The sequence below is a fragment of the Saccostrea cucullata genome, unplaced genomic scaffold (assembly GCF_032062105.1).
Source record: "Saccostrea cucullata isolate Sc308-1 unplaced genomic scaffold, CSIRO_AGI_Scuc_v1 ctg18136, whole genome shotgun sequence".
Classification (NCBI taxonomy): domain Eukaryota; kingdom Metazoa; phylum Mollusca; class Bivalvia; order Ostreida; family Ostreidae; genus Saccostrea; species Saccostrea cuccullata.
The window spans coordinates 26,407-41,789 of NW_026930356.1; the positions used below are offsets into that span (position 1 = coordinate 26,407).

General features: G+C 33.0%; 1 protein-coding gene across 1 annotated transcript; it reads right to left on the bottom strand.

Moving 5' to 3' along the window:
• Positions 1-8,060: 8,060 nt before the first annotated feature.
• On the bottom strand, positions 8,061-15,028 carry LOC134283812 (phosphatidylinositol 4,5-bisphosphate 3-kinase catalytic subunit alpha isoform-like). Its single transcript, XM_062766289.1, has 15 exons — positions 14,847-15,028; positions 14,504-14,639; positions 13,947-14,089; positions 13,500-13,609; positions 13,323-13,404; positions 13,013-13,177; positions 12,662-12,765; positions 12,408-12,567; positions 12,138-12,253; positions 11,891-12,012; positions 11,703-11,781; positions 11,194-11,367; positions 10,440-10,557; positions 9,949-10,100; positions 8,061-9,743 (listed from the first exon to the last, which is right to left on the bottom strand). Exons 1-15 carry the CDS (start codon positions 14,916-14,918, stop codon positions 9,476-9,478), a joined length of 2,001 nt encoding a protein of 666 aa, XP_062622273.1. The 5' UTR covers positions 14,919-15,028; the 3' UTR covers positions 8,061-9,475.
• Positions 15,029-15,383: the final 355 nt, after the last annotated feature.

The following is a 15,383-nucleotide window of genomic DNA, read 5'->3' on the forward strand; positions in this document are numbered from 1 at the left end:
TCTTTGTTGTTTTTTTTAATTATGATTAGCTCTTCTGAGCCAAAGGCTCAAAGAGCTAATGCTTCGGCCATTTGTGCGGTCTGCGTAAACTTGTTAGAATATGGGCCATAACTCAAGAACCCCTTGGCTAATCATTGTCAAATTTGTCACAGGGTATCCTTGGCCCAAAGGGCTACCATTTTTTCTAAAACCAGGGTTAGGACCCTTAAACAAGTGGAGATAATCAGGAAAATAAAACCAAAAGTACTGGTTGCTAAAAAAATCTTCTCCAGAACCACCCAGCAGATTTTCACCAAACTTATATACAAGGATCAGGATATGTTGAAGATTAAAACTTGCACAGGGAATTACCCTGGGGCAAAGGGCATGGTCTAAAGGTCACTTCAAAGTTGACCAAAATTTACAATTAATAAAAACGTTTCTATTTTGCTGACTATAATGACTAGGATCATCAAATCTTGCAAGTTGATGCATCTTAGGACTTCACATCATGTTATTTCAAAACTAGGTCATGGAGGTCATGTGACATGTGACAGAGCTGAACAATCACAACTGAAGATTTGAAATTTTTCAGCTGGAGTTTGGGTCTCAAAGCATGAGATTTTTTTATCGACATTTTTTCAAATCGCAAAAGATCATCCTACCCCCGGCCCCAGAAAATGCCGTCTACCTCTTTATTACTTAATAATTTTTATTTAATAAAGTCTAGCTTTAAAATAATATGTTAGAATTTTTATTCAAGTGATCAGAAGTGAAATTGAATCAAAAAAAAAAATCACTTCATTGAAATTATTCAAAAAGTAGATCACACTGACCTAATTTTTCATAAATATGTTTTAAGACCCCAAGATGCATCAACTTCCAAAATTTGATGATTCGAAACCTCTCAGTGTCTGAAATAATGGGATCAAATGTTTTAGAAAAGATAAGTCATAAAATTCAAAAAGTAGGTCAGATGACCTACTTTTAAGTTGATCTTGTTCGAGGACCCAAGTTGCATGAACTGACAAAGTTTGATCATCATAGGCCTTAAAGTGTCCAAAATATGACCACAAATCAATTTGAAAACAAATGCCCGCAAAAATAAAAAAGTAGGTCCGATTTATTTTTTTATTGTTAATTTATTAAATTACATGTGATTCTTCCGGTGGGAGGAAAAATTCCCGATTTTTAACCCCCCTTCCGCCCCTCCTGATTAATTTTTAAATCTTCCGTGTTTAAAATATTTTGTACGAAAGCCGGATAGGCTCATTTCTGAGAAGATAAAAAAAAATTAAGTCGTTATAACGAGTTAATTATCTCGTTATAATGAATTAGTTATCTCGTTATAACGAGTTAGTTATCTCGTTATAACGACTTAGTTATCTCGTTATAACGAGTTAATTATCTCGTTATAACGACTTAGTTATCTCGTTATAACGAGTTAAGTATCTCGTTATAACGAGTTAGTTATCTTGTTATAACGACTTAGTTATCTCGTTATAACAAGTTAGTATCTCGTTATAACGAGTTAGTTATCTCGTTATAAAGACTCAGTTATCTCGTTATAACGAGTTAGTATCTCGTTATAACGAGTTAGTTATCTCGTTATAACGAGTTAGTTATCTCGTTATAACGAGTTATTTAACTCGTTATAACGAGAAAATTTTCTCGTTATAACGAGTTAATTTTTCTCGTTATAACGAGTTAAAAATGGTTTAAAGTTGATATATCTAAGTGATAGGAAGTATGGCATATTAAACCGAGTCGATCAAGTTTGTTTGAAGTGTGTATGATAAAGATTTTATTGAAAAACAGCAAGCTAGTTTTGTTTTGTTTTTTCCGAGGGATTGTCTATGATTGTAGTTCGTTTATTTATAAACGATGCAGTTGATTTGTATTATTTAACTTAAAAGATCGAAGACAAATGCGTGTACATGTATACGGAAACTTTTGACTGCCTCATGATGTTGTGTTATGAGTGGACAGTAGCTCCCGAATTTTACACCCATGACCTAATTGCTGATGTCTCCATATCCCTCTTCTTCAAAACATTTCTGACTCTAAAATTAATATACTAGTATATCACACGTTAAGTCTATATAATATATGCTGCATTAACGCCTGCGTTAGCTTGCTATTATAATGTATTAATTTAGGAACTAAGACATTGATTATGAAAGTTAATAAGTCATCCAAAACATATAAAAAAAATTAGTGTCTTTTATTGGAGAAAGTTGTCATACATAAATTGCCACACTTTGAAGCAAGTACATTTAGCAATATATTCTTTAATATTGTGCCCTCAGAGACGTTCAAGTATAAATGTGTAAATGTGTTCGATTAAAAGATTGCTATTTTTATCAATTTGTGATTATTGACAGCAAGATAGTTCAGGATTAATATTATTTAAACCATATCGCAAATTATATTTGCAACCTTTTATCAATTTTAAAGTTAAGTACGACTGATAATTATCAACTAAACTTCAATGGCATTAGAACTACAGCCATTTTTAATTCCTATATTGATATTAATTTGGAAATAAAGGAGCAACTAATTATTTCGTTATAACGAGATAATTAACTCGTTATAACGAGAAAACTAACTCGTTATAACGAGATAACTAATTTGTTATAACAAGATAATTAACTAATTCGTTATTTCGAATTACATTTCTCGTTATAACGAGATAACTAACTCGTTATAACGAGATACTTAACTCGTTATAACGAGATAACTAAGTCGTTATAACGAGATAATTAACTTGTTATAACGAGATAACTAACTCGTTTTAACGAGATAACTAATTCGTTATAACGAGATAATTAACTCGTTATAACGAGTTGAATAAGTCGTTATAACGAGATAACTAATTCGTTATAACGAGATAACTAACTCGTTATAACGAGATAACTAACTTGTTATAACGAGATAATTAACTCGTTATAACGAGATAACTAACTCGTTTTAACGAGAAAACTTATTCGTTATAACGAGATAATTAACTCGCTATAACGAGATAACTAATTCGTTATAACGAGATAATTAACTCGTTATAACGAGATAATTAACTCGTTATAACGAGATAACTAAGTCGTTATAGCGAGATAACTAACTCGTTATAACGAGATAACTAACTCGTTATAACGAGATAATTAACTCGTTATAACGAGATACTAACTCGTAATAACGAGATAAGTAATTCGTAATAACGAGATAAAACTAAGTCGTTATAACGAGATAATTAACTCGATATAACGAGATAATCAACTCGTTATAATGAGATACTAAGTCGTTATAACGAGATAACTAAGTCGTTATAACGAGATAATTAACTCGATATAACGAGTTAAATATTTTTTTATCTTTTCAGAAATGAGCCTATCCGGCTTTCGCAATTTTGCATTAATTTTTATCATATTTCTTATAATTGCTTAGAATGACAATACATTGAGAAAACAACGGGCAGTGCAATAAATTTTCACAGCAGTAGGCTTCGTAGTAATCAGCATGAGGTCGTATAATTCGGTTGTAAAAATTAGTGTAAAAATTAATGATATATCAACTTGACAAATGACCATCGATGTTTTATTGCTGAATGCAGAACATTGTAATTGGTTGCTAGAATACCCAATTGCCATCTTCTAATGCTGCGGTGGTCATTGAAAGATAGTTATAATATGGGTCACACTTTAGTTAAAAATAGATCAAACTAAAGGGTGTTGCTAAAAAAATACCTGACTCTACTTTTTTGTATTTTTAGAGAAGTTAATTTTATCTCTTCATATTCTATTTCAAAAAAAAAAAATTACTGACATAAAATACGTTACATAAGACCTGTGTTTTACTTCACTTACTGATAAACAATATACATGTACCTCACTCTACTTTGTTGTATTTTTAGAGAGGTTAATTTTATCTCTTCATATTCTATTTAAAAACAAATTACTGATATGAAATATGTTACATATGACCTATGTTTTACTTCACTTATTGGTTAGTGTATCAATACCAAATCAAAAAAAAAATTTTTCAAAGTTTTAATGATGATGTTAACTCTTAATTTTTGCAGGCATTTGTTTTCAAATTGTTTAAAAGGCATATTTTGAATACTTTCAGACCTATGATCATAAAACATTGTCAGTTTGATGCATCTTGGGTCTTCGAAAAATGTCGACCAAAATGTAGGTCACGGTGACCTACTTTTGACATTTTATTGCTATATTTAAGTATCTCTGGTACTTATTGACTTAGAATCAGCAAACTTTGTCAGTTGATGCATCTCGGGTTTTCGGAGATTGTCGATTAAAAAGTAGGTCACTGTGACCTTTTCTTTGACATTTTATGGCTATATTTAAGTATCTCTGGTACGTATTGGCTTAGAATCGTCAAACTTTGTTAGTTGATACATCTTGGGTTTTCGGAGATTGTCGACCAAAAAGTAGGTCATGGTGACCTACTTTTGACATTTTATGGCTACATTTAAGTATCTCTGGTACTTATTGACTTAGAATCAGCAAACTTTGTCAGTTGATGCATCTTGGGTTTTCGGAGATTGTCGATTAAAAAGTAGGTCACTGTGACCTTTTCTTTGACATTTTATGGCTATATCTAAGTATCTGTGGTACTTATTGTCTTAGAATAGTCAAACTTTGTCAGTTGGTGCATCTTGGGTTTTTGGAGAATGTCTACTAAAAGTAGGTCATGGTGACCTACTTTTGAATATTTCAAGTTCTTATTGACTCAGAATCAGCAGTCTTTGTCAATTAATGCATCTTGAAGCCTCAAAAAATTTCAAAAAGTAGGTCACCATGACCTACTTATGGTATTTTATAGTTATATTAAACTATCTTCAGTCTTAACTGGCTAAGAATTATCAACTGAAACTTTGTCAGTTGATGCATTTTGCGTCTTATGATACTTAAAGTTGGAGGCTTCAAATAGAAGTGATAGATTGTACAATTTATCGGAAGGGCAATTCAAGGCCCTTGGGCCTCTTGTTTCTTTGGGTGTATTCCTTGTTCACTCAATTTTTGTCAAGGTGAAAATGTAATGATAACAGCATGATGTCTTTCAAGCTTTTGTGTCTCAAAGAGCTAATGCCATGGCCGTTTGTGCGGTGTCATTCAACTTTTAAGAATATGGGCCATAACTCAAGAACTACTTGACCAGTTGGCAAATTGGTCACAGGGCATTCTTGGGCCAAGAGCTGTTTATATTAAAACTAGGGTTGTGACCCTTAAACAAGGGAGATAATTTGGTAAATAAAACCAAAAGTACTGGTTTGGTAAAAAATATTCTCAAAAAATCACTGGGCAGATTATCACCAATTTGAAACTTAACACACACGGATGAGGATATGTTGAAGATTAAAAATTTCAAGGCATCACCCTGAGGCAAATGGCAAAGTCTCAAGATCACTTAAAAGTTGACCCAAAGAATCCATTTTAATTTATAAAATGTTAATTTTGCAATTGCTTACTATTAGGAGTAGGATCATCTAATCTTGTCAGTTGATGCAACTTAGGAAGTCATGTTGACTCAATAGTAGGTTACAGTGACCTACGTTTAAAATTGTTGTGGTCATTAACTATCAAATTGAACTGGAGGCATATTTTGCTCATTTTAAGGCTTATAATCATCAAACTTTTTCAGTTAATGCATCTTGGGTCCTTAAAGTACGTCAACTGAAAAGTATGTCACTGTGACCTACACTTTGAACTTCATGGCTTATTATTTTCAAAACATTTTAAGGGTCATTATTTGAAATACTGAAAAGTTTAGAATCGTCAAATCTTGTAAATTAAACGTCATAAGGCTAAATCATATTTATCAAAAAGTAGGTCACAGTGACCTCCTTTTTGAACGGCTTATCATTTTATCATTTTCAAAACAATTAAGGGTCATTATCTGAAAAATTGAAAAGCTTAGAAACATAAAACCTTGTAAATTGATGTTTCGTAGAGCCTTAAAACATATTAATCAAAAAGTAGGTCACAGTGACCTACTTTTTGAATTTTGCAGGTACTTTCAGACCTATACATGTACTCATCAAACTTTGTCAGTTGATGCATCTTGGATTTTCAAAGAACACCAATGAAAAAGCAGGTCATGGTGACCTACTTTTGAAATATTATGGCTATAATTATATATTTCAGGTCAGAGAATTTCAACTATAATGTAGTTTATGGTTACCTACATGTTATAGCTATAAATATTAAATATATTAGATACTTATTGGCCGAGAATCATCATACTTTGTAAACTTCAGAGAACTTCAACCAAAATTTAGCTCAGCGTAATACTTTTGAAATTCTAAGCTTTACTTAAATATCTCATGAGTTTATTGGATTAAAGTAATCAATTTTTATAAATTGATGCATCTTGGGTTCTTTTAGAATGTCCTATGACCTACACTGTGACCTACTTTTTTGCAATTTTATGACTATATTTAAATATTCCCTGTTCTAATTGGCTAAGAATCACTAAACTTTGACAGTTGATGCATCTTGGGTTTTTGGAGAATGTCAACTGAAAAGTAGGTCACTGTGATCTACTTTTGAAATTTGATTGCAATATCTATGTCATTGCACTTTTGGCTCACTCAAAGATCAATGTTCAGTGACCAAACTAAAATGACATTTTCTTCTCTGCATTTTTAGCTCTACTGGTCAGAGACCAGAAGAGCTTATGCGATAGTAATGCCTCCGTCCGTCCGTCCGTCTGTCTGTCTGTCTGTCCGTCTGTCTGTAAACAATTTTTCAAAAATCTACTCCTCCTACAGTTTTGGTCCGATTTCAATATAACTTGGCACACAAGTAGATTACACAAAGTTACTTAATTCTGTATATCGGTTTTTGATTTCGATGAACGGTGTTGCCGTTGTTACTAAAAATAGAAATTTCTGTGAAATTCTTTCAAAATGCTACTTCTCCTATAGTTTTGGTCTGATTTCAATATAACTTGGCACACAAGTAGACTACGCTGAGATACATGTACATGATTCTGTGTATCGGTTTTTGATTTCGACGAACGGTGTTGCCATTGTTACTAAAAATAGAAATTTGTGAAATTCTTTCAAAATGCTACTTCTCCTATAGTTTTGGTCTGATTTCAATATAACTTGGCACACAAGTAGACTACGCTAAGATATATAATTCTGTATATCGGTATTTGATTTCAATGAACGGTGTTGCTGTGGTTACTAAAAATATAAATCTCTGTGAAATTCTTTCAAAATGCTACTCCTCCAACAGTTTTGGTCCGATTTCAATATAACTTGGCACACAAGTAGACTACACTAAGATACATAATTCTGTGTATCGGTTTTTGATTTCAATTAGCGGTGTTGCCGTAATTACTAAAAATAGAAATTTCTGTGAAATTCTTTCAAAATGCTACTCCTTCTACAGTTTTGGTCTGATTTCAATATAACTTAGCACACAAGTAGACTACACTAAGATATACAATTCTTTATATCAGTTTTTGACTTTGATGAACATTATTGCTTTGGTTACTAAAAATAGAAATTTCTGTTAAATACTCTCAAAATGCTACTCCAAATACAGTTTGATTATTATAAATATAATGTGGAATGCAAGTAGACTACACTAAGAACATAAAGAGACTTAATCAAGGATCATTATTCACTTTATTGCTGTGGTAAAGATTCAATTCCCAACTGCTTAAGAACTTTTCTATTCATTTGCTATAAGTACAAACCAGTAGAGCTTCAGTCTCGACAGAGACTTCTGGTTTGTAATGCAATCAATATTTTAATGTATTGACTTGATATACAAGGACAAAGCAAGTAAAGGATGTTTAATAGAAATTTCTTCTGCATTTGGGCTTTTTTTACAAAGGTAAGAATAAACATAAATTATTGATATAAATATTTCAAAGCGCTGGATGACCTTGTCAGTTATATACCCGTTGCTTTTCCTGGAGATTATGATTTTCTAATTCACAAGTCAAGCAAACTCGGAAGAAAATTTGTTACAAGTTTATTCTTTATTATAATAAAGTATGCAAAATAACTTTACAATATTAATTTTTGTTGCTATCACAAGAAAGACATGTTTTTCATGAATAGACAGACACACAACACACAATATAAAGACAGGTCTTCTGAGATGATTCGATGTCAACATGTAAATGCATAAACAATTGTACTCATGAATTAGTACCTCTCAGAAAAAAAAATTATAAACATTGATTGCACTTTCTTGAAGAAAAAAAATTGTTCATTACAAGAAATATGACTGTGAAACATGATGTATGTTAGCACTAAACACATTCGAAAGTACATGTGTTAAAAACAACCTTTCTCACAGCTATGAAATAAATAATGACAAGCACATTCAGTCTCCAAGTATGAAATCATACTTCATTATTATCAATACCGGTAGTCTAAATATTAAATAATATCAGTAACAATGTAAAATGTAAATTCAGAATTTCCTCTATTTATCACAAAGACAACTGGGGGACTTTTATACACATGTTGTGTTATAAGCTTCTGAATCGATATATTTTACATGATGTTGAATCCACAATTGATACAAGTTTGTTTGGGCTTCTTAAAATTTTACTGGTTATTGAAGCAAACTGGTTGAAACGTACTTGTGTAAATTCTCTCAAATGTTTTCATAAAGTTGAAGAAGGTTATAGAATTTGACTTGTTTTCCAATGCCCAATCTCAACCTACTTTTAATATGGACAACCTTATACATATAATGCTGAATCTGAAAGATATTACAGAAAGATATAAATTTGAAAGCTATTAATCTTTAATCAAAACTGTAAATGTTACCAAAAGTATCAAAAGAACTTTCATAAAAATCAAGTTTTCTTCATAATATATTGACTTTGAAACAAGACTAACCTGCATTTATACACCTACATGCCTATCTAATCTTTACACTAAAGTATTCATTTCCAAAAAGTTTCAACAATTTGAAATTTGAAAATGGCCTATTACTGTGGTTCAAAAGTTCCACATATAATGACACATTTGTCTGAGTAGTTTGAATCTTTCCACATATAGGTATCCATCAGTAAGCTTTATTTCATGCACATGGCTTAATAATACATTACTCTGAAAGCCTGAGCATGCATGGCCAACGACAAGGACTGTACCATCAACATTATTTTCCTATGAGGCTGTGTACTAAATTGGTAGGAATTGGTTCAGCCATCTTTCAGAAATGAAGCTGAAATTTTTCCAAAGTCATGCATGACAGCCAACTAGCGGTTGGTCACATGATGGACTCAGGAGACCAATAAGAGCCAAGCACATTTTCCTGACTGCACTTCCTGTTAGTTACATCATGGCTATCCGTAACTTGGCCTGAAAGACATATCAGGAGTTATTTGTTCCTTTTATCTCTTCTCCAAACAAAATAATTCCTTTGATTTCTTCCTCCATGTACATATAAATATCACTGAACACATGTTCACACTTGAAGTAAGAAAAGACAACCTCTGCAGCTTTTTACTTGCTGAAAGCCCTCATGAAGTGGAACACCCAGTCCACTTTAGTTGACCACTGTCCACCATGGGCAGTTTTGAATTGTAAGTTAAAATACTTGGCAGCCTCTTCTTCTGTCTCTTCCACAGCTAGAGTCTTTCTTACATAACTTATATCATCCAGGGACTGTAACTCTGGGATTCCACACGACAACATCATGGTGAATAGATTAATGAGAAGATGAGCATGTCGACGAAGAACCAAATAGGCCTCCAAACACAATGTGTTAAATCTGTAAGGATAGAATTAAAAATAACCATTGAAATAGAATTTTCATTCACAAAGACCTGTTATTTGAAGTAGTTAACAAAATATTTGTTAATTTTTTATTTTCTACCTAAATGTAACAAACATTTTAAATTAAAACAGTTTTACCTTAATTAAGCTTTTAAAAAATTTATTCTAAACTTGAACAAATAAGGAAAGATAAGACTTACTCTGCAAAGAGGTCATGTTTAGTACTTTTGTCTGATCCACGGACAATGACACGCACAAAGTCTTCAGTCAGGACAAAGGGCACTCGCTCTCTGTTGATTCCAAACTTCTTCTTCTTGTGGTTCAGGAAATGGCCAAAGTCAATATGAAATACCTACAACAAATCAGAATAGATCAGTGTGATACTGTACAATGAAATTCAAAACTAATAAGACATTAATTTGATGGTGCTCATCTCCAAGAGCTCAGCTTTAGAAAGGTACGTTTTATGCAAGAATACAACTCAACCATAACAGATTTACTTTCATTTGCTTGAACTTTGATTCACAATCCTTTGGTTCAAAATTATTATGCATTTTATTAGAGCACAGATAATCACCTTTAAATGGCAACTTAACTTCATGTTTTTTCTTTGAAATTTTGAAGACTTTGCCAAATCTGATGTCCAACTAAATCTAAGTTCCAGTTTGGTGAATCCCTATGAAATATTTACCTGACCATCCCTAGTACACATGATATTCTCTGAGTGTCTGTCTCCTATCCCCAAGATGAATGTGGCCACACAATAACCAGCACAGGATCGAGTGAAGGTTTCTATTGCTTGGTCGTATCTAAAAATACATTCAAGTTGTGCTTTTACAAATCGCTACCTGTATGTGCATTTTCACATTCCATTAAAAATCTGTAAGCCTCTGTTCAATATAAATCTAGTTAAACCAAGTTTTCCAAATCATCTGTATGAATACGTCATGTATTATGAAAAATTTCTTTTAAAAGCAGTAAACTCTTCCATCAAAGAAACATACCAGGTCCCAGAATCATAAAAAGACTTAGACTTTAGTAAAATTTTTAATTGCCTGTAAAATGTTTATTGATCATTGAACGAATCTTTAATTTGCAGATAACAACTCTTTCGTAAAGCAATATTTAAAGATATTTTAATTTTTGTCAACTTCACTAAATCAAAATTCTTGTACAACATGAACATTTTGACTTAAGCTTAAGATGTTTCATGATCCTGGGGCCTGGATATACAGATCAGTAACACAAAATCATTTTACATACTTTGACCTACATGTACTTTACAGAATCAAAAACGAACAATAGCATGTCTGCTGTGTGTGTGAATGCTTTAATTTACATTTTTACTTTAATAGTTGCAATAAATTATTGTTCATTCTCATTAACAGACAATGAAAGCATTTTATTGACTAAATTTTAACACCAGTTAAGCTTTTATAACTTACTTTTCCTTGCTCTCTTTGTTGTTTTCTTTGATCCATCGATGGACATTACTAGAATCGATCTGAAAAGCACCAGTGATAGTCTTTTTCTGAATGTCCATGATGGTCAGGGCATCACGAACACACTCTATCAGACCCAGCTCCTTACCGGTGGAGAGACAGCCGTAGGGAATTAATCTGTAATATCAAAGAAATGATGTCAAAATCACAGGAACTTATGCCACTCCTCTGATACAGTGAGGGAAAAAGAAAATCAAAGTACCCAGTCATGTAGGTATTAAAAGAATAACATTTTACTCATCATACAAGTACCTAGAGGAATTTTTGCTTATGAAAAAAGCAGATTTTGTCTTACAAAGTAACATGCACAGGTATTAATGTGAAATTTCATTTATAAGCTAACAGCTGTGTATGGTGTAACCACTTTGGTACACCCTGTTCTGAATCTATTTGACTGTTATTTGTTTGTTTGTTTTTTTTATTTTGAGTATTATTATAAGTTGAACACCTACCTTAAATCTAGGCCCTCCTCTTTCCACAGTGAATCCATCACCCTTAACAGCTGCAGTGTCAGCATATCCTGTCTTAGATCTACAAAGTTTATAATGTACTTCAGACATTAATTATTCTTTTTTAATGTATCATAAATTATTTTATTTAAACAAATAGTATAATTTGCAAGAAATGTAATACACCTTACCATCTCCATTCTTGAAGAAAAACTTGAAGGAGAGGAAATAGATATCAGCCATTGGATCAGCGTTCTGCCATGATAACTTTAATGGTCGCTTAGCTGACTTCATCACCTTGCAGTCTGCAGCACTGTTCAAAGTACATGTAATACATTTTAAAAGAAATCATAACAATGATAACACTTTAAATACACTGGTCTGTGACACACACAATCATTAGTCTCTATGAATTGTTTTTCTGACTGAATGACCTACCACAGATCTCCCAGTCTATTGCTGTTGTTGAGTGGGGACAGGAAGTTCCGCAGGGCTTCGTGGTAGTCAGGCTGCTGTAGTTGTAAATGGAGGTGTTTCATTTGTTCTATATGGTCCTGCAAGCACAAAGTTCATCATACAACTTTAAAATAATTCAATAAAAACTCCCAATCTACTGTGAAATATCACACATGAATCAACCCTTTCCTCTGGTCTTTTCAAGGTGTGCAGAGTGCTAGCCACATGTATATATGCATGCTAAATACTCACATTTTTGACATCCATTCTGAGAGCATCTGTAAGTTTAGTAAGTTTTTCCAGGGCCTCCACCTGTCGGGTCAAAACTTTTAAGTATGGCCCTAGGCCTCGACAGAATGCCTCCAGCACAAGTCCAAACCTAGTTCTTATGGCAGGGTGATGCATTTCAGACCTACAGTTAGAAGAATATAAAAATCAAGGGTTTAATATCAAGGGGCAATTGCAGAAATATCCTTTTGTTAGAAATGATTGAGATTAATACTTACTTGAGATGCCAGAAGAAGATTTGTCCTATCTTTTGATTTAGAAGTGCTTTCCTCAATAGAAATCTGGTGATTGGGTTATCCAGATATGGCTCGAATTTTAATGCCTGAAAAGAAAATATCTTCGTCAAACAGTGAAGCTCGATCCTTGCAAAAGAAAATCGAGTTATGCAGGCAAAAGCATCAGCTTGCATTGAAAATTAAACCCATTCAGGTATGCAGATAAATAACTACCAGAGGAAGTATTATGGATGTATCTTGGTGACAAGGTAATACTTTTTAGACTCTAATGAAATAGCTGACTGGACGGATCATTATAAATTGTAATGTAAACCGTTTGTAAGTAGGGCCTACTTGTACAAGCTGTAGTAGGTATCGTTGTAGTTTTTCGTCTGTGAGTTTCTGTTCCAGACATCTGACAGCATAACTACGAACGTGAGGATCCGGAAACGAGCAGTCTAACAGCTCTAAAACAACTTCTGGCTCCAATATGGGCCACTTCTTCAGTAACATGTACATCTACAAATAAAACATGTTTGTAATAATTGCAACTAGGATAAAATAGGAGATCAACTCAAATTTTCAAATTCAGACAAGAACATATGGTACAAGAAGATAAAAATGACTTTGAAGTTAATACAATGTACTTTACAGAAAATCTCACCTGAGCAACATTTTCACGATCATTCCATCTCATAGCTTGAAGGAGTTTTGGCAAGGAGTGGGGGAGAGTCAAGCAGAACTCCCTGAAAAGAGACATACTCAATTGATTAAATCCATCTCATAGACAACAGTGAAGTATGATGAACAATTTTGAAAATCAAAGTGGATGTATGCAGACCTTTGCCTCCACAGTATTTCTTTTTCCTGATACGAGATTTCTGCCAGTGGATCACGTAACACAACTTCTCTAATCGTCTCCTCATCCCTCTGTCTGCTTATAGGAGTCTCCTGTTTTAAAAAATAATCAATCAATAAAACCATATAAAGATATCAAGAAAATACAATGGCAGCTTATAATACCACTCTTCATGGTATACAATGATATTGCATCATCCCGAAATCACTGGGGTAGAGAAAATACTTGTACAGATATTGAAGAGTTGGAGATAAAGGTTCAAATATTTATTATAGATGAAAAAGTTGTAGAGACTTCCAACTCACTTTGTCATAACCATGGCATTTTAAGAAATTGCCATATATGGATGATAATATAAACAATATTCAATTATTCATATTATCACCCTTAAGTACTGATTAGTAGTTTCTGATACACTGTGATACACACCAGTAAATGTGATCTTCGTTCTCTGGTTGTCAGAAAGTGAGCCAGTTCTTCAAACTCGTATTCTTGAGGATGCACCACTGGAAAGGCGAACCTATCAAACTCTATCTCAAGACAAGCTGTCTCCTTCTCATCAGGATTTGATCCTAAAAATTAAAATCATAAACTTGATAGAAAATGTGAGAATTATTTCATTGTTGTATGAAAAGGTATATAACTATCAATCTATCAAGTCATCATCTGTATCATAACAAGAACACTTATTAGCAAGCTTTATAAACAACTACTGTAGAAACACAAATTTTGGAGGGGATCAAATTTCGTTGATTTGTTATCGAAAATGGTTTCGAGGGCATTAAATTTTGTCCTTTCAAAAGCAACACAGTAATATGAAAATTTTGTGTGGGATTTAATTTTGTTGATAATTGTAAACAACAAAATGAATGAAATTTTCTGCCTTTACAGTAATAAATAAAAGAAAGCATATGCCACAAAAATGTTTTAAAATAAACGCTTGCTCATATGTGTGAACTTTATCATATCATTCATATAAAACTTACCTGGAATACCAATGGGATTCAGAAGTTCATCCATTCCCTGGGGCATAGGCCAGAGATTTAGACTAACTTTTTCATTTAGAAGTCTGTCATTGAAATCAAACAGCTGTAGATTTCCCCAAGCTAGGGCAAATGTCACCTAAAATGTTAAGATCATTATAAGTAGAAGTATTTTCTTTTATTTCAATCAACAAAAAGAAAAGTTCTTTTTTTAATTTTTTACACAATTATACAAGTGTCTTGTGCCTTGTCTAAATATCAATAACTAATATGTATTCATGACTGTTTGCATGTATACACCCAAATATTAAGAATTGATTAGATATGAAAACTATATAGGGACTACCTTTCTATTTCTCCTCCTGTTGACTGAACAGATGGACAGACAGAGTCTGGCACTGCGGGGAATATCGGTCATGTTCAGGAATTCCAGCCACTCAGTCCAGCGAGGATTGTTAGATTCCACTTCCTTTGTCACCTGAGCTTCACAAAGAGCCTCTGTACCATGGTAAATCCCTGCCTTAACATATATCTACAAAAAAAGCCAGTGTGGTACTCAAAAATCAACTCAAACCTTACTCGAGCTCAGATAAATGTGTTACTCATTGAACTAGAACTGTCCAAACGGGACAAAATACCCCCTGCTGGGTTTTTCAGAAGTAAGTTTTTCCATAATAAAGATATGTATCACACATAAATTTTTCAATTTTTCTTCCAGTGACCTTGAAGTTCCCCAAATGACCTTGGGTCAAGGTCATGACACACCCTTGGGTCATGGGCAATCTTTGTGTGAAATGAGAACCTACCAAGTTTATCCATAAGAAAGATATGGACAGGACATGAATTATGAACTTTTTCTTCCAGTGACCTTGAAGTTCTCCAA

Coding starts and splice junctions, on each gene's coding strand:
- LOC134283812 (XM_062766289.1), bottom strand. CDS start 14,918: ATGACCGATATTCCCCGCAGTGCCAGACTCTGTCTGTCCATCTGTTCA. Junction 12,766..13,012: donor ACCTACTACAGCTTGTACAA/GTAGGCCCTACT, acceptor TTTTCTTTTCAG/GCATTAAAATTCGAGCCATA. Junction 12,254..12,407: donor TCAGAATGGATGTCAAAAAT/GTGAGTATTTAG, acceptor TTGTGCTTGCAG/GACCATATAGAACAAATGAA.